Source organism: Bufo bufo, chromosome 5, assembly GCF_905171765.1.
Source record: "Bufo bufo chromosome 5, aBufBuf1.1, whole genome shotgun sequence".
NCBI lineage: Eukaryota > Metazoa > Chordata > Amphibia > Anura > Bufonidae > Bufo > Bufo bufo.
The window spans coordinates 366847494-366871445 of NC_053393.1; the positions used below are offsets into that span (position 1 = coordinate 366847494).

At 39.9% G+C, this 23952-nt stretch overlaps 1 protein-coding gene across 1 annotated transcript; it reads right to left on the minus strand.

Moving 5' to 3' along the window:
• Positions 1–10454: 10454 nt before the first annotated feature.
• FOXF2 (forkhead box F2) lies at positions 10455–20427 on the minus strand. Its single transcript, XM_040432780.1, has 2 exons — positions 19098–20427; positions 10455–10621 (listed from the first exon to the last, which is right to left on the minus strand). Exons 1-2 carry the CDS (start codon positions 20062–20064, stop codon positions 10455–10457), a joined length of 1134 nt encoding a protein of 377 aa, XP_040288714.1. The 5' UTR covers positions 20065–20427.
• Between the last annotated feature and the right edge of the window lie 3525 nt (positions 20428–23952).

Here is a 23952-nt window from a genome sequence, read left to right on the forward strand (position 1 = left end):
AAAAACTACCCAATGAAGAGGCTGCAGTCCTTGTCCAAGCATCTCGGCCAGTACAAACAATGGATCATCGAGGGTGCCAGGAACTGGACCCCAACCAGTTTATTATGGATGATCAAAAAACGTACTAACCTTCTAATGGTAAGGAGATAACTCTGCATATTCTGCCCCAATCTGCACAGCTTTTTAGACTCTATCCTATTACAAGCCTAGACTTAATTTATAAACTGCCCTGTATGCAATGATAATAGCAATATCTATGATGCAATACAAACAGTACAGATGGAGGATGGACTCTGCCGTGGATCCAAGTAATCCTAGGCCAAAACCAATGGCTAGTCATGTTATCAGGGGGGATGTTAGAAAATGCTCTAACTACAAATGGTTTCTACTGCTATAGAAACTGAAACTGGGCCAGTCTAATAAATAATCTGAGGAAGAATACTAAATTAAAAATTCTCCACTGTAAGCCGAAGACAGTCGCCATTTCCTGCAGTCGCCATTCTGTCAGTACATTGTTGGAAGGGCTAGATTTGAAATTCTCTAGGGCCTTTCTTGATCGGAAGGTATCAAGTATTCCATGGCTGGTGTATATGATTTTATTGTAGGCGCCTACAACTTGAGTGAATGATACCGCCATACAATAATACAGCAGGGCACAAGCTTTAATGTAACGTCGGCGCCCCTTTAAGGAATGGGAAGGTGAGCGTTGTAGGATGATATATTTCATTCTTGCTTTTCCACGATAATTAACAATGTTTGCACATCGGATTATTTTAAGTTTCAGGCTATGAGGAATAAGTGATTATATTCTTATAAATATAAAAGCTCTCACGACAGAGTTATTTCAGTGAAGCAAGTTCATGCGACTATTTAAAGGAGAATTCTGCAGATATAAACAATATTTCCTGTCAGCACTTCGAGGAACATTGTAATTTCTTTTTCCTTATTCCAATTTTTTTTTTCCTTGAAATGTTTTCAGTTACTGCTGAGTACTGGCCAGTGCTCTGTTTATTTCAGCACAATGCATTTGGAATTCACTTCTTCTTCCCTTCTCCAACCACCAGGCATTATTTGCTGGCTTGTGTAAATAGGGGTTCAGTTTCAGCTTTTAGAAGAATATGTCATACTTTTCCATTCCTGTAAGTGCAACTCATCTGATGTCCATGAAAAAAACACGTCTCTGGACCAAAGTATTCATTTTTTTACCTGCCAATATGCTTTTGTTTCCTGGTTTTGGTAATTGCAGATGATAATACTTTGCTGTAACAGAAAAAATACGGTTTAGGTGGGGGGCGCATACTTTATGCACATACAGGTTCATACATAAATGTATAGGTAAGAATCATATGTCATCCCTGCCTCCCCCACATCCTTAACAGCATAACCTATCCTTAGGGCTTATGCACGAAAATATTTTTTTTTCTGTGTCCGTTCCTGTATGCGGAACCATTCACTTCAATGCGTCCACAAAAAAACGGAAATGTCTGTTTCCGTATGTCCGCATGGCCGTCCAGCAAAAAATGATAGAACATGTCCTATTCTTGGCCATTTTTCTTGTAAAAATTTTTTTATTAATAAATTGATGCAATATGGATGTCACATGGACGTCATCTGTAATTTTTGCGAATCCGTGTTTTGCAGACCACAAAATACATACGGTGGTATGCATAAGCCCTTAGACTGTATTCACACATAGAGTTGTTGGTACAAATTCTTCTTAAAGGGGTTGTCTCACTTCAGCAAATGGCATTTATCATATAGAGAAAGTTAATACTAATGTATTGTGATTGCCAATATTGCCTCCTTTGCTGACTAGATTCATTTTTCCGTCCCATTATGCACTACACGTTTACGGGGGTTTTGACCATGCTGCAATCCAGCAGTGGTGTTCATGCTTGCCCACTACAGGAGAAGGTGCCAGCCTCTCTGGTGGCTGGGACCACAGCAGTGTTTTTCCTATAGTGTGCAAGCACGGCCACCGCTGCTGGATTGCAGGGTGGTTGTAACCCCTCTATACAAGTGTATAATGTGAGGAAAAATGAATCCAGTCAGCAAAGGAGGCAATATGGACAATCACAATACATTAGTAAGTGCCTTGTATTAACTTTTTCTACATGATAAATGCCACATTCTGAAGTGAGATGACCCCTTTAACCAAAGCCGAGTGAAGGAATGGTATACAGGAAAGACTTATATGATTAGTATTTTTATCAGCAAAAAAAAATAACTGCTTCAAAATTACATGGGACACTAAAGAAAGTTTTAATAAAGTTTTTGTTAAAGGGGTTGTCCCATTACAACAACTTATTTCCTATCCACAGGATAGGGGAAATGTGTTTGATCGCTGTTGTCTGACCACTGGGCCCCCACCGATCACGAGATCAGAGACCCCTGTTGCCCTGTTTGCCATGCATGCGCGCTGCTTCTCTATGCCGGAGATAGCTGACCGCTTGTACTCGGCTATATCTGGCTGTCCCATAGAGCTGAATGGAACAGCAGACGTGTCTGCCACTCCATTGAAACACAGGAACACAGCCCACGTTTTCATGACCAGCAGGGAACCTGTGACTGGGGGATAAGTTGTTGTAATGGGAATAACCCCTTTAATGGAAATACATATATGAAAATGGAACAAGGCTTCTTTGCTATAGTTCATGGTTAGTAATGGAAATAGAGGGGTAATATTAGGTCATTTTACTCAAAGCATCTTCTGCACTATTTATGTGAATCTTTATTAATCTACATAATAATAGTATATTCACCCGTGGGTATATGAAATTGTGGAATCTGATAGATTGCTATGGGCAACTAAGCCAGTTTTCCGTTCCTCCATTGTGCGTTCTCTCTTTTTTCTCTCTGAAACTTTTTCACCCAGGTTTTACACAAAATCTGGTCAATGCCCTGGACCATGGCATTCTGTGAGGTAAAAGCTATAAATCAACAAAACTACGGGGGAAAGGGGATTTATAATGTCATTTGCCCCTGAATTCTGGGAAGAAGGGGAGTAGCAAATTTTGGCATCATTTCTGCTGCAAATTTTTGTGATGCGCCACTCTCAGGGTCGCTATGTTAATTAGGTGTATGGCAGATTTATAAAAAATAAAATAAAATAGCCGCACTCTTACTCCAATACTGAGGTGGTGTAAGAAATTGGACAACATCTCTAGACCAGGGATGCTCAACCTGCGGCCCTCCAGCTGTTGTAAAACTACAACTCCCACCATGCCCTGCTGCAGGCTGATAGCTGTAGACTGTCTGGGAATGCTGGGAGTTGTCGTTTTGCAACAGCTGGAGGGCCGCAGGTTGAGCATGCCTGTTCTAGACAAAAGATGTACCAAATTTATCAAGTAACGTGAATCATTTGATAACTTAGTGCAGGCTATATCAATGCAGAGCCAAACACAACTGACTACAAAAAATCCCTTTGTGATAAATTCCTCCCATTGTGTTTTATACAGCATTACCACACCCACTCACATAGCAATGACTATAGGTCCATTAAGTACTGCAAAGACAAGCACCGATATGCTAAGTCATAGAAAGATAATCTGCCATCTAGCAGCTACAGATAGTACCCAAATGAGTGGGTGCTGTATCATACATTTTATTGTTCGCCAGAGCTCTTTGCAGCATATCCCTGCTCTGGCTCACAGAGGGAGTCACAGGGGTCTCAGAGGTGTGAGACCCCATCTAAGATATCCATTTGCCCTAAAAGTCCAAGATTTTTTTGAGACAGTGATTTTCATTTTTATTGAAATTAATGGGAAGACCTGGCATAGTAATAGCAGCAAAAATATTCCAAAAAGTTCAAACCTCTATTTATGATTAAAGGGGTTGTCCCAAGATTTAAACTTGTCTTTCTAATCTGTGGATATCCAATTACTGGAACCCTCACTGATCATGAGAAGAGGGGTCCTTTGCACTCCACATGAATGGGGCTTCGGTTGAGCATGCAAACTGCTGCTCCATTCATTCTCTATGGGACTCCTGGAGATAGCTGAGTGGGGTACTCCACTACCTCCAGCAATCCCATAAATAATGAATAAAGGGGCAGCATGCATGCTTGACGGCCGCTCCATTTATATGGAGCCAGTGGTCAGACAGCCACCGAGTAGAAATATATCCCTACAGGATAGGGGTTAGGTTTAGATTTTGAGACAACCCATTTAAAGGGGTTTTTACAAGATTCAGAAATTGTCAGATTGGACCCAGGATAGGTCATCAATATTAGATTGGTGGGGATCTGACACCTTGAACCCCTGCCAATCAGCTTTTTAAGGAGGCCACTACCACCTGACGACTTACCAAGCACAGTGTCTTCCACTGAATAGCAGCTGTGCTTGGTATCGCAGCTCAGCCCCATACGATGAACATGATGTCACTGGCCTAGAAAAAGGCCTGCAGCCACTTCAAACAGCTGATTGGGGGGAGGGGGGTTGTCGGGAGTCAAACCCCCACCAATCTGATATTGATGACCTATCCTGAAGATATCAAAATCTCAGAAAACCCCTTTAAAGAAAAAGTGTCAAGAAAACCTTTCCCTACCTGATGCTCAGTTTGTTTGTCAGGGAATCTTTTTTAGAATATGGGTTCAATATATGGGAATTTAGTAATTTAATAGTGTTAAAAATGGCTTATGTCCTTTCTGTTATATTAACACTCAAATGTCAGCTTGACTCTTATTTGTGTGTAGACTTAAATTCATAAAATTGGACGTCGGTCATAAAAGGTACATTTTGTAGTTTTTTTATTTGCTGGGCCACTCAGCTCATATCTCTTTGCATGTTCCTTCTTAGAAGATGAAGATCTGGAGAGTCAAAAAGAGTAGAATGGTAAACATTGAAGAATATTTATGATTAGCTTGTCTTTTTTTTGTTTTGTTGTATCATGCCGGTTTGTAATTTTGGTGAGATGCCAACTGATGTCAGTTTGGCATCAATGATTTTCAATTAGTTGTGATCAGTTGAAGAGCAAGAAATATAAGCAAAGAAATAAACATGTAAAGGTTGTTGTCAGTGAGTCAATACATGCATTTTATCATCTGTAATATGGCTGCAACCCCCAGATCTCTTGCATTTACACTAAGCTGAACTTACAGTAGATCCCTATAGGGCTCAGTTCAATATTTCTGTGTGGAGCTGTAATACAGATACTAAAATGCAGCCACGTTACCACAGTGTGAAAATGCACTGGATACCCCTGGAATCTCTTCAGCCAGGGATGCCAACCAACCTAACCTTCATATTTTGTGACAAGACAATCTATTTTAAATTAATCTTAAATTTAGCTTTATTTAGGCAGTATTTTTATTATTAGACTTGATTCATATGACATTCTTTGGCAAATAACCCCCAAAGAAATGTGACATACATTTAGACATCTATATTGATGGCCAAAAACAAGATATACTTTTTTATGCCAACCAAATTTTAACACCGGGTCACGTAGTGCTGAGGTAAGCCTACACAAATCAAAACTCCACAAAAAAATTGGACTACGGCTCCTCCTTATAGAAACATAGAAAATTCTTTATTAAATATAGATTAGTCAGTAATTGTAACATATAAAATCAGCAGTAAGAAGGCATACTTCAGTGAGGAATAGAACCCTAGAGGGGGCTGAGGGGTCGGCACACAGGAGTACCCAGGATACCAAGAAGGAGCCACACAGAGAGCCAACTAAGAACATGTAAACCCCAGACATAAAGGTCCAAAGGAAAAGTTGGTAGTGTGGAAATCAAAAAGCAATAATAAATACCCCAAAAGTACGCGTCGATCCCTCAGCCGCCTCCTCCCAACGTCGTTTCGCCAGTGAACTGGCTTCTTCCCCTGGGTACTCCTGTGTGCCGACCCCTCAGCCCCCTCTAGGGTTCTATTCCTCACTGAAGTATGCCTTCTTACTGCTGATTTTATATGTTACAATTTCTATCTAATGTATATTTAATAAAGAATTTTCTATGTTTCTATAAGGAGGAGCCGTAGTCCAATTTTTTTGTGGAGTTATACTTTTTTATGGTAAAGCTTTTTTTCTTACATTTGTCTTACATTTCCTACATTTTTCTTTCTTACGCATCAAAAAAACACATAGAAAATGTATGGCATATGTTTGCATATATCATATCAATTACTTTTTGTGGAGTAAACAATAGCCTACAAAGACCTACATTATCTATACTGAAAGTAAAAAGTTTTAGACGGGGTTCACATGTACCTGGGGATCTCTTTCAGTTTCCCTCCGGTGTACTACAGAAGCGCTACATGGAAACTGACGCCAGAACTGTTCCCATAGATTTCTAGAGGGTTGTTCATGGCATCCGGTGCACCAGTTTTGAAGCCAGATATCTCAACTGTCCGGCACTTTAAAGGCTATGTACACCTTTGGGGTCTTTTTTTTTTTTTATTATTATTATTGCGTTGTACATATTTTAAGCTTAAAATATTTTTTTCAATTGGTTTTTACAGAGCTGAGATGATGTAGTAGCAGCCTGTGGATTTTCTGTCTTTTCCGTTATTTGGGGAGCTGATGGGCTCCTTATATCTGCTGTCTGACATTATAAACACTCTTTATAGCTCAGTTCTTATCTTACTCATAAGAATGTGGCTTAAATAAGTGTTTATGACCTCTTAGTAGTTTAGAGATAAGGTTTATTAGATAACCTGCACAAAATGAAAGTAAAAGTACCAGTCACACAGTTAGAAAAACTGTTAACCCTTTGTGACAGAACGGCTCAATATTTTTAATAAAGGTCAATTGAAAATATGATTTTTAGACAAAAATGAGTGAAATGCAATAATAAACAAAAATTGCCTCTGAAGGTGTACATAGCCTTTAAGGCTAAGGATGCCAGACTCGTGAACTAAGGCAGGAAGAAGAGTGAAAAAAAAAAAAACAGGACCACTCCAACAGCGCTCTCCCCAAAAGGACCTCAGGACTAGGTAAGTATATTTAGGCAATTTCTTTATTGTACAATGTTTTAAGGCTCGAAACGCGTTGCACAATAAAGACAATTGCCTAAATATACTTACCTAGTCCTGAGCACTGTTGGAGTATTCCTGATTTTACGCTGCAGAGCTGACAAGACACCGCTCACCCTGCGGTATAGAAAATACAGCCTGCTCAGTTATCTGTTGTTTTGAACACAACAGGGAAAGGTAAGCACAAAATCAGCTTTTAGCTATTGCAACACAATAATTGGTTCTGCACATATTTTTCTTACAGTATAGACTTGTGAACTAATGTTCACGTACACATACCATGCATCAATTGTGTCCAGCTCCAGCATAAAACAACTCACAGCACTCAATTTATATATGTGTGAAGCCGGCCTTAAAAATGTATGACATGGACAGCAATGACATGCTTCACAAATATGCAGTTTTTATCTAATAATAATAATAATAATAATTATATATATATTATATATATATAGTAAGGGGAGTGAATGTATGGCATTTAGAGGCATTATAAGGTAATAATAACAATTTATAAAGCCACATCCATCTTCCTCTTTTGTCATTGAACATTCTAAAGTCTGAAAGCAAATTATTTTTTTGTGGCAATTGATGCCGTTTTTTGAGCTACAGCCAGGCATATGTCAAATAAAAAAAATAAAAAAGTATAAGAATATTGTCATACACAGTTTTTGGGGAGTTTTTTTTATTGATTTTTCAGTTGCTGGTGCATTTTTTTGCATTAAAGTCTATGGGAAATATTAAATACAGAACAACCAGGTATTTTTGTAGTGGTGTATGTTCTTTCACTGGTGAGATGAGTTTTGGGCCAATGGCATTTTTTTTATTAAGTTGCAGCAAACATTTATTTTCCCTCATAGTCTGGCATTTTTCTCCTATAGGCCATCATTGGCTTTTAATGCTGCATAAAAAATATAATACTGCCCCTAAGGGCTCATGCACACAACCGTATGTATTTTGCGGTCCGCAAAAAACACGGATGATATCCGTGTGCATTTCATATTTTACGGAACAGCTGGCCCTTCGTAGAACAGTGCTATCCTTGCCCGTTATGCGGACAATAATAATCATATAATAACAAAACAGGATGGAAAAAATGAAATGAAAAGAGAAAACACACGTGTCAACATACAGGTATAGATATACTAATCACTATCAATTACTATACCAGCAATGTAGCAATAAAGGGTTCTATATGTATCCATCTATATATACATATCCACCTGTACGTTTATACACTTGTGTGGATATGGATACATATAATAATTTATACAGCTGAATAGATAGAATAGATAGATGACATAGATAGATTATAGATAGATAGATAGAATTGATAGATGATAGAATAGATAGATGATAGATAGAATAGATAGATGATAGATAGAATAGATAGTTGATAGATAGATAGATAGATAGATAGATAATAGATAGAATAGATAGATAGAAGATAGATAGATAGATAGATAGATAGATAATATATATATATATATATATATATATATATATATATATATATATATATATATATATAAAAACAAAAAAGGCTTGAGAAAGGCTCACACATTGAGCCGAAACGTCGCTTGTCCCATATGGGTAATTAAAGATTTTTTCATCTTTTACTTTCTGGAGTGCTGCCCTTTTTGTTATTTATATATATATATATAGATAATAGAATAGATAGATAGATAGTAGATAGTAGATAGATTGATTGATTTTAGATAAATAGTTGGATTTTCAAAAAGATTTTTAGCTAGATAATACCATTTTTGATAGATTATAATAATGATAGATGGCAATAAATGTATTAAGTAAAATATAGTATAACAGAATAAAGATAGATAGTAATACATTTATATGAGATAGATAGATGATAGATATTAATTGGATAGATATTAGATATAGATGAGATTACATAGACCGACACAAGTTAATTATCAGAAGACACAATCCTACTTGTAGACTGATGAACAGCCATGACATTGTATTCATCTGTAGATTGTAAATTATTAAATGCATTTCCCGTTAAAAAGAAGCAGTAAGAAATCATAAATGGGACGTAAAATAAAAATGTTACCTCGCTGTAATTGATGAGACTGTATTCTGTGGACATTGTGTGGCCAGGTCCTCAGGACTGACAGCTGCTGTAATGTGACAGTCACATGTCAGCTCAGCAGTGCAGCTGCAGTCTGTCTATGAGAGACATCAGCCCTTTGCAGGAGTCTCCTGTATTTACTATCAGGGAACACGACAGGAAACAGCAGACTTCTGGCAATTCACAGTTTATATTGGTTCAATGTAAATAGGGCTTCAGAAAATAAATATAGACTGCAATATCATTAATCTGCAAAGCACCGGGGAGGGGAGGCTAGCGGCGCCGACCCGGGGCTTCTGCATAGGGGCGGACATAATCTGTACTGTACATCGCAGCACATGTGTGCTCTCTATCAGTATTCAGACAGCGCCTGCATTGAGGTTTATACATATTTTATTGGAAAAAATCATGTACATCCAAATACTAGAACAATATTTCAGGACTACATAAGTGCAAATATAATCTTCCCTTACAAAGCATAGTGTGGTGATTATACAGGTTCTGCTAACATAACACAATTGGACACAATAACATTTGTTTTTTTCTTTTTTTCCCCCCTCGATACTAAATTCTTTATTTCCTAGTATATACATGTGTCTGCATTCGGCACGGAATAATTGTCGGCTGCCGACGTCGGCTATTTTCTGTCTTCTCTGCTTTAGAATCGAAGGATCATTTCCACCTTGTGGAGATTTTTTTTTTTTTACATATCATCATTTTATGACTTCATCCATGATTCATGGTTAACTCACATGGAAAATATTTACAAGGACAAACGAGAAAACATTTCCTTACACAAAAAAACTTATTTAATGAAGGTTTTAATTCAAAATAAAATTCCGCATTTACTGATATAAGGGATGAATTCTGTAATCCTGATCAGGAATTATGAACCGATTGGCCGTGTGAGGATATGGATTATACCGATTCTGCCACCAAAAAAGGGATTTCATTCCTTTATGGCATTCTTTAATGTGGTAAAGGAAAAGAAAACAGCTCGTCTGTAATAAATTAAATTATTGGCTATTGAATGTGATCATTTTCTACCCATTTAAGATGTGCAGGGAAGGGCAGGGTCCTTGTGTGTCTGCATAGGAAATAGCCCCATGGACACAACACTGTAAACATATGAAACTCTATTATTACCTGTATTTGGAGGGCAATGATGCAGATAAGTGCCTCAATATATGAACAAGTCCCTGGGGAGAGGAAATATAAAAACTGCACTAGGCTGCCCAGTGCACGGGTTACTGGAGCACCTGCAGAGTGCGGGGTCCAGCTGGGCATGAGGGCACATGATGCAGCACTGGCACCTCTGCCACTGTGCACACTTTGCGGCAATGCATCTAAAGACAGTCCTTGTCCCGGGGCCTTTGTCCAGTATGACTCCATCACATGACGCAGGGCTTTATATCCTGGCAGACACTCTGATGATGATGGTGATGGTAATAGGAACTACTGGCAGACGGGTGGAAAGAAGAAATCCCATTGAAATTGAGGACAAAATCCTTTCTGTCGCACACTGGGGAAGAGTGGTGCTGGTAACGGGGCAATCCCACTGCAATACAAGCACACCTATTAATATGCCATATACAACAGACAGCTATATATCAGGCCATGCACCAGTTATACTGTATACCAGAGAGAGAACAGAGTGTGTGTAATGTATGTCTAATATATATAGTGTGTATTATGTATAGCTATGCGCTTGAATGTGACTGTGTCTGTAGGAATATACAGTATATATATATATATATATATATATATATATATATATATATATGTAAAACATCTATGATTAAAATAAATATAGAATGATAAAATGATAAATAATAGAAGTGTTTTATTTTCAGCAATTAACAAAATCGAATCAATATTTGGTCTGAGCACCTTTGCCTTCTAGTTACAATTACACACAGGTTTTATAGGAACTCAGCGGGGAGTTTGTTGTAGACATTTTGGAGAACTAACCACAGATCTGTAGATGTAGACTTGCTGAAATCCTCTCTTAATGTAATCTCACACAGACTCCATAGTCTCTTCATAGTACGATATACTGTTTATCCAGGGTACTAGTTTATAGTTTAATATTTATCTATATTCATCCATTATATCTATCTATCTTCTATCTATCCATCTAATTATCTATCTATCTATTTATTACCTATCTATCTTTCTATCTATATTCCTCCATCCATTACATCTTTCTTTCTATCTATCTATCTATCTATCTATCTATCTATCTATCTATCCATCCATTTAATTATCTATGTATCTTCTGTCTATCTATATTCATCCATTACATCTATCTATCTATCTATCTATCTATCTATCTATCTATCTATCTATCTATCTATCCTATTTATTTTCATCCATTACATCTTTCTATCTATCTATCTATCTATCTATCTATCTATCTATCTATCTATCTATCTATCCATCTAATTATCTATCTACTATATTTATCCATTACTTCTATCTATTTATTCTATTTATTGTCATCCATTACATACATCTATCTATCTATCTATCTTTTTTTTTATTTTATATATATATATATATTTTATTTTCCAAAAGATAGAGTACAGCAATCTTCTATTTCAATATCACAAAGCAATAAAGTAGGAATACATTAATAAATTCATCTCATCCTATACTGAGTTTCCATTTTATTTATAAACCCCCCTGTCCCTCCCTCCACCCCCCCTTTTTCTTTCCGCAGAGCTGCCGTATCTACATCGACTGTCGTTATTTCCAGTTACCCCAGATCCGCAGCCAGACTGCCTTTTTCCCTGCTGTTTGGGCTATCTATCTATCTATCTATCTATCTATCTATCTATCTATCTATCTATCTATCTATCTAATTATCTATCTATCTATATTAATCTATTTACTCTATCTATCTATCACTATTTATCATCTATCTATATTCATCCATTACTTTTATCTATCTATCTATCTATCTATCTATCTATCTATCTATCTATATTCATCCATCCATTACATCTATCTATCTATCCATTTAATTATCTATATATCTATCTTCTGTCTATCTACATTCATCCATTACATCTATCTATCTATCTATCTATCTATCTATCTATCTATCCATCTAATTATCTATCTACCTTCTATATTTATCCATTACTTCTATCTATCTATCTATCTATCTATCTATCTATCTATCTATCTATCTATCTATCTATCTATCTATCTATCTCTATCCACCTGTCCTGTATATATTTGTGTCTATATAAGCTGTAGTCCCCATTGTCTCCCTTCCTATATCCCCAGTTATGGCTCCTCACCTCTCTAATACACCAGTGTTTCCACACTCCCCAGTTATGGCCCCTCACCTCTCTATTACACCAGTGTTTCCACATCCCCCAGTTATGGCCCCTCACCTCTCTATTACACCAGTGTTTCCACATTCCCTAGTTATGGCTCCTCACCTCTCTATTACACCAGTGTTTCCACACTCCCCAGTTATGGCCCCTCACCTCTCTATTACACCAGTGTTTCCACACTCCCCAGTTATGGCCCCTCACCTCTCTATTACATCAGTGTTTCCACATTCCCTAGTTATGGCTCCTCACCTCTCTATTACACCAGTGTTTCCACACTCCCCAGTTATGGCCCCTCACCTCTCTATTACACCAGTGTTTCCACACTCCCCAGTTATGGCTCCTCACCTCTCTATTACACCAGTGTTTCCACATTCCCCAGTTATGGCCCCTCACCCCTCTATTACACCAGTGTTTCCACATTCCCCAGTTATGGCTCCTCGTCTCTCTAATACACCAGTATTTCCAAATTCCCCAGTTATGGCTCCTCACCTCTCTATTACACCAGTGTTTCCACATTCCCCAGTTATGGCTCCTCACCTCTCTATTACACCAGTGTTTCCACATTCCCCAGTTATGGCTCCTCACCTCTCTATTACACCAGTGTTTCCACATTCCCCAGTTATGGCTCCTCACCTCTCTATTACACCAGTGTTTCCACATTCCCTAGTTATGGCCCCTCACCTCTCTATTACACCAGTGTTTCCATATTCCCCAGTTATGGCTCCTCACCTCTCTATTACACCAGTGTTTCCACATCCCCCAGTTATGGCTCCTCACCTCTCTATTACACCAGTGTTTCCACATTCCCCAGTTATGGCTCCTCACCCCTCTATTACACCAGTGTTTCTACATTCCCCAGTTATGGCTCCTTACCTCTCTATTACACCAGTGTTTCCACACTCCCCAGTTATGGCTCCTCACCTCTCTATTACACCAGTGTTTCCACATTCCCTAGTTATGGCTCCCCACCTCTCTATTACACCAGTGTTTCTACATTCCCCAGTTATGGCTCCTCACCTCTCTATTACACCAGTGTTTCCACACTCCCCAGTTATGGCCCCTCACCTCTCTATTACACCAGTGTTTCCACATTCCCCAGTTATGGCTCCTCACCTCTCTATTACACCAGTGTTTCCACATTCCCCAGTTATAGCTCCTCACATCTCTATTGCACCAGTGTTTCCACACCCCCCAGTTATGGCCCCTCACCTCTCTATTACACCAGTGTTTCCACATTCCCTAGTTATGGCTCCCCACCTCTCTATTACACCAGTGTTTCTACATTCCCCAGTTATGGCTCCTCACCTCTCTATTACACCAGTGTTTCCACATTCCCCAGTTATAGCTCCTCACATCTCTATTACACCAGTGTTTCCACATCCCCCAGTTATGGCTCCTCACCTCTCTATTACACCAGTATTTCCACACTCCCCAGTTATGGCTCCTCACCTCTCTATTACACCAGTGTTTCCACATTCCATAGTTATAGCTCCTCACCTCTCTATTACACCAGTGTTTCCACATCCCCCAGTTATGGCTCCTCACCTCTCTATTACACCAGTGTTTCCACATTTCCCAGTTATGGCTCCTCACCTCTCTATTACACCAGTGTTTCCACATTCCCCAGTTATAGCTTCTCACCTCTCTATTACACCAGTTTTTCCACATTCCCCTGACCAGGCCCCTCACCTCTCTATTACACCAGTGTTTCCACACCCCTCAGTTATAGCTCCTCGTCTCTCTATTACACCAGTGTTTCCACATTCCCCAGTTATGGCTCCTCACCTCTCTATTACACCAGTGTTTCCACATTCCCCAGTTATGGCTCCTTACCTCTCTATTACACCAGTGTTTCCACACTCCCCAGTTATGGCTCCTCACCTCTCTATTACACCAGTGTTTCCACATCCCCCAGTTATGGCTCCTTACCTCTCTATTACACCAGTGTTTCCACACTCCCCAGTTATGGCTCCTCACCTCTCTATTACACCAGTGTTTCCACATCCCCCAGTTATGGCCCCTCATCTCTCTATTACACCAGTGTTTCTACATTCCCCAGTTATGGCTCCTCACCTCTCTATTACACCAGTGTTTCCACATTCCCCAGTTATGGCTCCTCACCTCTCTATTACACCAGTGTTTCCACACTCCCCAGTTATGGCTTCTCACCTCTCTATTACACCAGTGTTTCCAAATTACCCAGTTATGGCTCCTCACCTCTCTATTACACCAGTGTTTCCAAATCCCCCAGTTATGGCCCCTCACCTCTCTATTACACCAGTGTTTCCACATTCCCTTGACCAGGCTCCTCACCTCTCTATTACACCAGTGTTTCCACATTCCCCAGTTATGGCTCCTCACCTCTCTATTACACCAGTGTTTCCCCATCCCCCAGTTATGGCCCCTCACCTCTCTATTACACCAGTGTTTCCACATCCTCCAGTTATGGCTCCTCACCTCTCTATTACACCAGTGTTTCCAAATCCCCCAGTTATGGCCCCTCACCTCTCTATTACACCAGTGTTTCCACATTCCCCTGACCAGGCTCCTCACCTCTCTATTACACCAGTGTTTCCACATTCCCCAGTTATGGCTCCTCACCCCTCTAATACACCAGTGTTTCCACATCCCCCAGTTATGGCCCCTCATCTCTCTATTACACCAGTGTTTCTACATTCCCCAGTTATGGCTCCTCACCTCTCTATTACACCAGTGTTTCCACATTCCCCAGTTATTGCCCCTTACCTCTCTATTACACCAGTGTTTCCACATTCCCCAGTTATGGCCCCTCACCTCTCTATTACACCAATGTTTCCACATTCCCCAGTTATGGCCCGTCACCTCTCTATTACACCAGTGTTTCCACATCCCCAGTTATGGCCCCTCACCTCTCTATTACACCAGTGTTTCCACATTCCCCTGACCAGGCTCCTCACCTCTCTATTACACCAGTGTTTCCACATTCCCCTGACCAGGCTCCTCACCTCTCTATTACACCAGTGTTTCCACATTCCCCAGTTATGGCCCCTCACCTCTCTATTACACCAGTGTTTCCACATTCCCCAGTCATGGCCCCTCACCTCTCTATTACACCAGTGTTTCCACATTCCCCTGACCAGGCTCCTCACCTCTCTATTACACCAGTGTTTCCACATTCCCCTGACCAGGCTCCTCACCTCTCTATTACACCAGTGTTTCCACATTCCCCAGTTATGGCCCCTCACCTCTCTATTACACCAGTGTTTCCACATTCCCCAGTTATGGCCCCTCACCTCTCTATTACACCAGTGTTTCCACATTCCCCAGTCATGGCCCCTCACCTCTCTATTACACCAGTGTTTCCACATTCCCCTGACCAGGCTCCTCACCTCTCTATTACACCAGTGTTTCCACATTCCCCAGTTATGAGCCGGATTTAATCAGTTTCCATAAATTAACAAGGTGAGAAAATATGCATTTCCAAACCTCAGTAAAAGCCGCCCAATCCATGGGGTGAGGACTGCGGCAGTAAAGCGCTTCCCCTGCAGACACCTCATTATGAGATTACGGTCTAATGCTCCTGCAGGTGACTGCTGCCTCTAGGACTCACTTACAGCCGCCTGCTTCCTAATTGGAGCTCAGAACTGGCTTTGTGCTAACGAAGTGAAAACATCAGATGGTGGAGATAGAGGGGCCTTATCTGATCCCACATCAAGGACCCCGATTTGTTAACATGCTGTGTAGTATTTAATAGACCCTGACACCGGCCCTTTCCTATAATAAACTGACAACTACTACATTTCCAATAAACTCATAGGACAGGGTAGGTGTGACTTTACTTAGCCGAAATATAACCCCCTCACATTTTATTTCTGCTTCCCTCCAATTTCTTCAATTCTGAATCTAAGACACGAGCCATAATATTAGCAGAATAGCTGATATTTTATATCACATTTTAGTTTTGCAGCTTTTTCGTTCAAATATTTTAGAATTTAAAAGCCCATGAAGGAGACCCCGGCCCAATATGGATAAAACGTCCTCTACTCAGACCCTTGTAGGCACTTGGGACACATCTAGGCAGTATTATTCTCCAGTCAGCCTCTATTGTGCATGATATTTATATCGGGGCCGTTTTTGTTATTTAACTCTTTATTTTTCGCAGAAAAGATGATAGAAAAATCGACAATTTGAAAAGGAATGAGAACAGAATAAAAGAGGAGACAAATGGGAAATGTTAGTACTTGCTGGATTTATATGCGGTTTTATACTTAGTTTTATTTATTTTTATTATTCAAGAAGTGGATCCAAGAGATGAAGCATATTAATCTCTTCATTAAATTTTGGATTTTCTTTTGGATCCATATCTGCATTTTGCAAAAAATAAAATAATATAGAAAATATTATTTCAAAAACTTCCCAAAGAAGCAGTGAGCAGAGCCTGCAATTCCGGAGGTCAATGGACACAGTAATTTCCCTATTTTCTCAGGAGCCCTCTGCATGTGAAAGGATACAGTATCTGCACATAGAATATAATATGCACATAGAATATAACAATAGATACTCTAGATACGTCAGTGTCCTACACAAAGCTGAAGAAGACAGGACCTACACACATACTGCACATAGAATATAATATGTAGACAGTAGATACTGTAGATACGGCAGTGTCCTACACGAATATGAAGAAGACAGAACCTACACACATACTGCACATAGAATATAATATGTAGACAGTAGATACTGTAGACAGGACAGTGTCCTACACAAAGTTGAAGAAGACATGTCCTACACACATACTGCACATAGAATATAACAGGTAGACAGTAGATACGGCAGTGTCCTACACAAAGCTGAAGAAGACAGGACCTACACACATACTGCACAAAGAATATAACATGTAGACAAAAGGTACTGTAGATACGGCAGGGTCCTACACAAAGCTGAAGAAGACAGGACCTACACACATACTGCACATAGAATATAACATGTAGACAGTAGGTACTGTAGATACGGCAGGGTCCTACACAAAGCTGAAGAAGACAGAACCTACACACATACTGCACATAGAATATAATATGTAGACAATAGATATGGTAAATACGACAGGGTCCTACACAAAGCTGAAGAAGACAGAACCTGCACATAATTCAGATACTGATTGTCTCCATCAGGGCAGTCAGGATATGAAACTGGTAGATTCTGCTAAGGAAGTATCTGTTCTCCATGATCATGAAAAATAAAATGTAGGCCATAGTATCTGTACTAAGTATTGTACAGATAAAGTCCCATAGAGAATGAACCCACAGATAAGCAGGTTCCCATGTTTTCTATGATGATTGGCAGCTCTATGAACAGGGTTATTAGAAAATGTCCTGAGACTTTTTTTTTCTGCAGTTGTAACTTGTTGAAATTCCCATAAAATCGGGCAAGAGGCCACTCTCATGTGGGGTAAGTCAGGCTCAAATCCTCTCCGGTGTGGTCCAGCCTAGACTGTCTTTGTTTAGTTAACCTCTGCCACCCGCATTTATAAGGTCTATGTGCACATTTCCCTGGACAAATCCACCATGTTCTGCTGCTTGACATCCCCCTATTTGTGTTTTATAGCCAGCTGTGCAGATAGACAGGCAGATAGACAGACAGACAGACAGATAGATAGATAAATAAATAGATAGATAGATATGAGATGGATAGATAGACATTAGAATAATGATAGATATGAAATAGATATGAGATGGATAGATAGACATTATTATAAAGATAGATAGATAGATAGATAGATATGAGATCGATAGATAGATAACAATAAATTTATTAAGGGTAGATGGAATAATAGAAATAAGATAGATGGTCATATAATATATATATATATATATATATATATATATATAAAATAATAGATAAGAATACATTTATCAAGATTTATTAAGGGTAGATGCAATAATAGATGATAGATGATAATAATAATGATAGATTTAGTTATTATAGATAGACAGATAGAATTAAATAGATAATTGAATGAAATATATAGATAGATAAAATGAAATAGATATGATATCGATAGATATTATAGGAAATTACTGTATCAGTCTAAAAAATATTAATAAATATAATTGTTTACAAGTATATCTTACGTTTATGTATTTATTTCTGTGTCCTCATATGCACATATATACGCTGGTGGATATAGATATATTTATTTATACGGTAGAAAAATATACAGTAAATTGGTACAAGGTAGATACATGGATAGACATGAGAGAGGCCTTATAGTTATCTAATATGTACAGGACATATAGTCCTGAAGCAAGACCATATATTAGTGCTGATAAATGTGTGGATCATGTTGTCCCAGGAGCCCCATTTACATGATTTATACATGACCTGTGAACACACTCATTCACCCATCAGCTTCTCTTTTCACTTGTGTCTCCATTTAAAGAATACACTGTCCTTCCAGATTTGATTTAGTGGTGATTTGACTGTTAATTGAATTAAGTAGAAAGTTAATGAACAAGTCACCCAAGTGCAGACACTATGCAGATCCCTTACATAGTAGTATTGTATTTCCTGTGGGACTTCTATGGCATATAGTATTTTTTTTTAGCACTGCAAGATTGGTAGAAATACATTAAAATGTGGTTTTTGCAAAAGAATCCCGATATATTTTTATTAGAACATTGTACTCTACAATAATAGTTATCATCTTACCTGAGAGGTCCTCCCGGGTGTTTTGATGGAGGTATGTTTGTTCCAGGGTGTAAGATGACATGCCTGAGTGTATCCCTGCAGATGCTGCATTACTAGGTGGCATGGCCTGCTGCTTCAAGTAGGGAGAGGCCCCTGATGATGTCCAGTGAGCTGTAGGAGTGGTGTAAGGAGAATGGCATTCCATAGCACTGGCCATAGCTGGAGAAGAAGGCACAGGGCTGCTGCTGCTGTCAGGTCCATAGTCACCACTAGAGGAGACAGGGCAGCTGGCCATATAGGTAGAACCAGGATTAGGGGACATATGTGGGACATGGTGACCTCCACTCAAGCCATCGTATCCTCCTGTCATAGAGTTTGTCATCATATCTAAGTTATAGCCGTTACTGTGACATGCCAAGGAAGCAGGTGGGGGTTGGAAATCAAATCCTTGGGGTAGGATAGAAGTACTAAAGCCTATGCCATTCATCATCCTATACATGGGTTTCAGAGCTTGGCATTTTCTTCGGAACCCTCTAGGTCTTCGTCTAAAAGATCCTTCTTCAAACATGAACTCGCTGGCAGGGTCAATGGTCCAGTAGTGACCCTTGCCCGGCCTCCCCAGCCCTTTGGGCAGCTTGATGAAGCACTCATTCAGAGACAGGTTGTGGCGCACAGAGTTTTTCCAGCCCTGGTAAGATCCTCTGAAGAAAGGGAACCTGGCTTGTAAAAACTGGTAGATCTCACTGAGGGTGAGTCTTTTGGTGGGAGAGCTCTGAATAGCCATGACAATGAGGGCGATGTAAGAATAAGGAGGCTTCTCTGGACGCCTGAGCCCCGAGTTTGGCTTCTTGTTCTTGGATGAAGATGAAGAGGAGGAGGAGGAGGTGTCCATGGCTGCGGACTGCTGGCTGATCAGAGCCCCTGTGGTGGGGCTGGATGTGAGGGGAGCTGAAGGATCTAAGTGCTGACTGTGGTTCTCCGTGGTCATCTGGACACACCAGCCCTGCACACTGACAGTATACTCACACACACTATGGTAGGTAGGTCCGGGCACTCAATGACCTGCTCACCTCCTGCAGACGGCAGAGGACATGTAACCCCCTGGAGGGATCAAGTCCAAGGGCTGGAGACGCCGAGTGGCAGTAGTAGCTCAGGAAGCAGATCCAGGGCTCAGCTGTCTACAGAACTTCCCTTTAGCTCCTGAGAGCAGCACAACCATGTACGGTCCTCCTCCTGGTCAGAGCAGCGTCCTCAGGCCGGTGGCCATCTCTGTCCCTCTCTGCTTCCTATAAGAGCCTGACATGAAGGCGACCACCTATCACTCTCCTAAATCTCTCTCTGGATTTTTCTCCCTCAGACCCCCCTGACTCCATCCAGCAATGTAGAGCAGAGAAGGGACCACCCCCTCCATCTGGCCCCTGTCCACTCGTCATGTGGGCAGCCAATCCTTCTTACTGCCTCCTCTAATACACGCAATTACACCATTTATCAACCTCGTGGAGACGTTTCAGTCAACACAGCCACACGCCATAGTGGCGGACTCCAAGGTGCAGGGCTGCCCCTCCTGGCATGCCAGGCTCCCTAATGACTGCGCCATGTTTAGGATTAGGGGCATCTGCAAGACCCCGGGAGACGGCGACTGCTTAATGTCATTGTCCTGAAGGCATCTCACCACAAACATCTACTACTGCACTAAGGGAGAGCAACATTCCAGATGTAACTTCATAATCCAGGAGAAGATCCTGCCTCTTTATATCTATATAGAGTAATAGCACTGACAAGACAAATCCAGAGTAACCCTTCTGCATAGTGAGCACATGGGCTAGTAAAACATATGTGCCAGAAGAATAAGACATTTATAGAAAGAATACATATAGAAACAGCAAAAGTAGACTGGAAAATATTATGGTTGAGCAGGAAGATACAAAATATCTAGAAATGTCCAATACCTAATGTATCTCTTTTACTCTAACTGCAGACCCATCATTATCTATCTATCTATCTATCTATCTATCTATCTATCTATCTATCTATCTATAATTATTAGAATTATCTATCTATCTATCTATCTATCTATCTATCTATCTATCTATCTATCTATCTATAATTATTAGAATTATCTATCTATCTATCTATCTATCTATCTATCTATCTATCTATCTATCATTATTAGAAATATCTATCTATTATCTATCTATCTAACTGGAAAAACAGAACACTCAATAAAGAGGTGGGTGCAATCCCTCAGGAACCCTGGGCACAGGGTCCACTAAGATATCCAAATTAAGAAAAAATGAGGCAGCAATCCAGTGAATAGAGAAAGGGGTGTTGGACCCAATTTATTCTCCTGCAATATTTCAGCCCAGCACAATGAGACCTTTGTCCAGCAGGTCTCATTGTGCTGGGCTGAAACATTACAGGGGAATAAATTGGGTCCAACACCCCTTTCTCTATTCACTGGATTGCTGCCTCATTTTTTCTTCATTTGGATATCTATCTATCTATCTATCTATCTATCTATCTATCTATCTATCTATCACTATGTATCTTTTTTCCATCTACACATATAAAAATAATAATTATTATAATAATAATAATAATAATAATAATAATAATAATACGCTTAACATCTTGTTTTAAATGAAATCAGTGATAAATTTGCTGCCTGTTATTTCCAACAAGGACAGACAGCTATAAAAATGTGTATTTTAGGCTACATTTCCCTCAGATTTAACATTTTCGCCACATGATACCTTGGTTTAGGGTGAGTTGCGCTCTGTGTGTTCAAGTTGATGGGAATATCATGGAGTTTGTATGTTCTCCCCATGTTTGCGTGGATTTCCTCCGGGTACTCCGGTTTCCTCCCACACTACAAAGACATGCTGATAGGGACCTTAGATTGTGAGCCCTATTGGGGACAGCTTGATGCTAATATCTGTTAAGCGCTGCGGAATATACACTCACCTAAAGAATTATTAGGAACACCATACTAATACGGTGTTGGACCCCCTTTTCCCTTCAGAACTGACTTAATTCTACGTGGCATTGATTCAACAAGGTGCTGATAGCATTCTTTTGAAATGTTGGCCCATATTGATAGGATAGCATCTTGCAGTTGATGGAGATTTGAGGGATGCACATCCAGGGCACGAAGCTCCTGTTCCACCACATCCCAAAGATGCTCTATTGGGTTGAGATCTGGTGACTGTGGGGGCCATTTTAGTACAGTGAACTCATTGTCATGTTCAAGAAACCAATTTGAAATGATTCAAGCTTTGTGACATGGTGCATTATCCTGCTGGAAGTAGCCATCAGACGATGGATACATGTTCTCATTCTGTTTACGCCAAATTCGGACTAAACCATTTGAATGTCTCAACAGAAATCGAGACTCATCAGACCAGGCAACATTTTTCCAGTCTTCAACAGTCCAATTTTGGTGAGCTTGTGCAAATTGTAGCCTCTTTTTCCTATTTGTAGTGGAGATGAGTGGTACCCGGTGGGGTCTTCTGCTGTTGTAGCCCATCCGCCTCAAGGTTGTGCGTATGCTGCATACCTCGGTTGTAACGAGTGGTTATTTCAGTCAACGTTGCTCTTCTATCAGCTTGAATCAGTCGGCCCATTCTCCTCTGACCTCTAGCATCCACAAGGCATTTTTGCCCACAGGACTGCCGCATACTGGATGTTTTTCCCTTCTCACACCATTCTTTGTAAACCCTAGAAATGGTTGTGCGTGAAAATCCCAGTAAATGAGCAGATTGTGAAATACTCAGACCGGCCCGTCTGGCACCAACAACCATGCCACGCTCAAAATTGCTTAAATCACCTTTCTTTCCCATTCTGACATTCAGTTTGGAGTTCAGGAGATTGTCTTGACCAGGACCACCCCCCTAAATGCATTGAAGCAACTGCCATGTGATTGGTTGACTAGATAATTGCATTAATGAGAAATAGAACAGGTGTTCCTAATAATTCTTTAGGTGAGTGTATAAGTGCAGCACTATATAAGCGAGTATAATAAATAAATTATTAGAATATTAATATCTCAGTATTCCACAAGTATTTATCTCTATATGTTCATACTGATATTAATATGTTCCTGTAAGTGGTTCTATGTTCATTATAGATGAGCGAATTTCATATTTTGACATTCATTTGCGATTCGTTTACTGGTAAAAGCAGAAATGCGTTATGGATTCCGTTACCACGGACCATAACGCAATTCTATGACGGAATGCATAATGGAATGACTTTAGAGTAGTCTATGGGCTGTAAAACGGATCCGTCCCGCTTCCGTTATGCAGGGGAGGACTCACCTGCATAACGGAAACGGGACGTATCCATAATGCAGCCCATAGACTTCTATTATGACGGAATGAATAACGGAATGCCTTTAAAGGCATTCCGTTAGGCATTCCGTCATAGAATTGCGTTATGGTTCGTGGTTACGGAATCCATAACGCAATTCTGCTTTTACCAGTAAACGAATCGCAAACAAATTTCATAAGTGGAAATTCGCTCATCTTGTTCATACTAATCTTAGCCACTGTATGTTAATAAGCTTAAAATAGCGATCTTTCCTGAATGTTTTGTATTTGGTATAGAGTACCTCTTCAAACATATGGACAACGGATGGATAAAAGTAGAGAGTTTTTGCCTTTGGACTGAAATGATACAGAATATTGCAAATCTTATAGATTGTAAGGGTTCTTTCGAGGTTTAAGCTGGGGACACATACGGTGTCCAACCAGCTTTTGTGGAGCTAAACACAACTAATATATGTGTAGGTGTACAGATTGGGCCTCTGTAGGACTGGCTTCAGCGGTGACATGCTGCTTGTGGAGAGGTACAGGTGGACTTATAGTTTTGACCAATA

Coding starts and splice junctions, on each gene's coding strand:
- FOXF2 (XM_040432780.1), bottom strand. CDS start 20,064: ATGACCACGGAGAACCACAGTCAGCACTTAGATCCTTCAGCTCCCCTC. Junction 10,622..19,097: donor CACCCGGGAGGACCTCTCAG/GTAAGATGATAA, acceptor CTTGTATTGCAG/TGGGATTGCCCCGTTACCAG.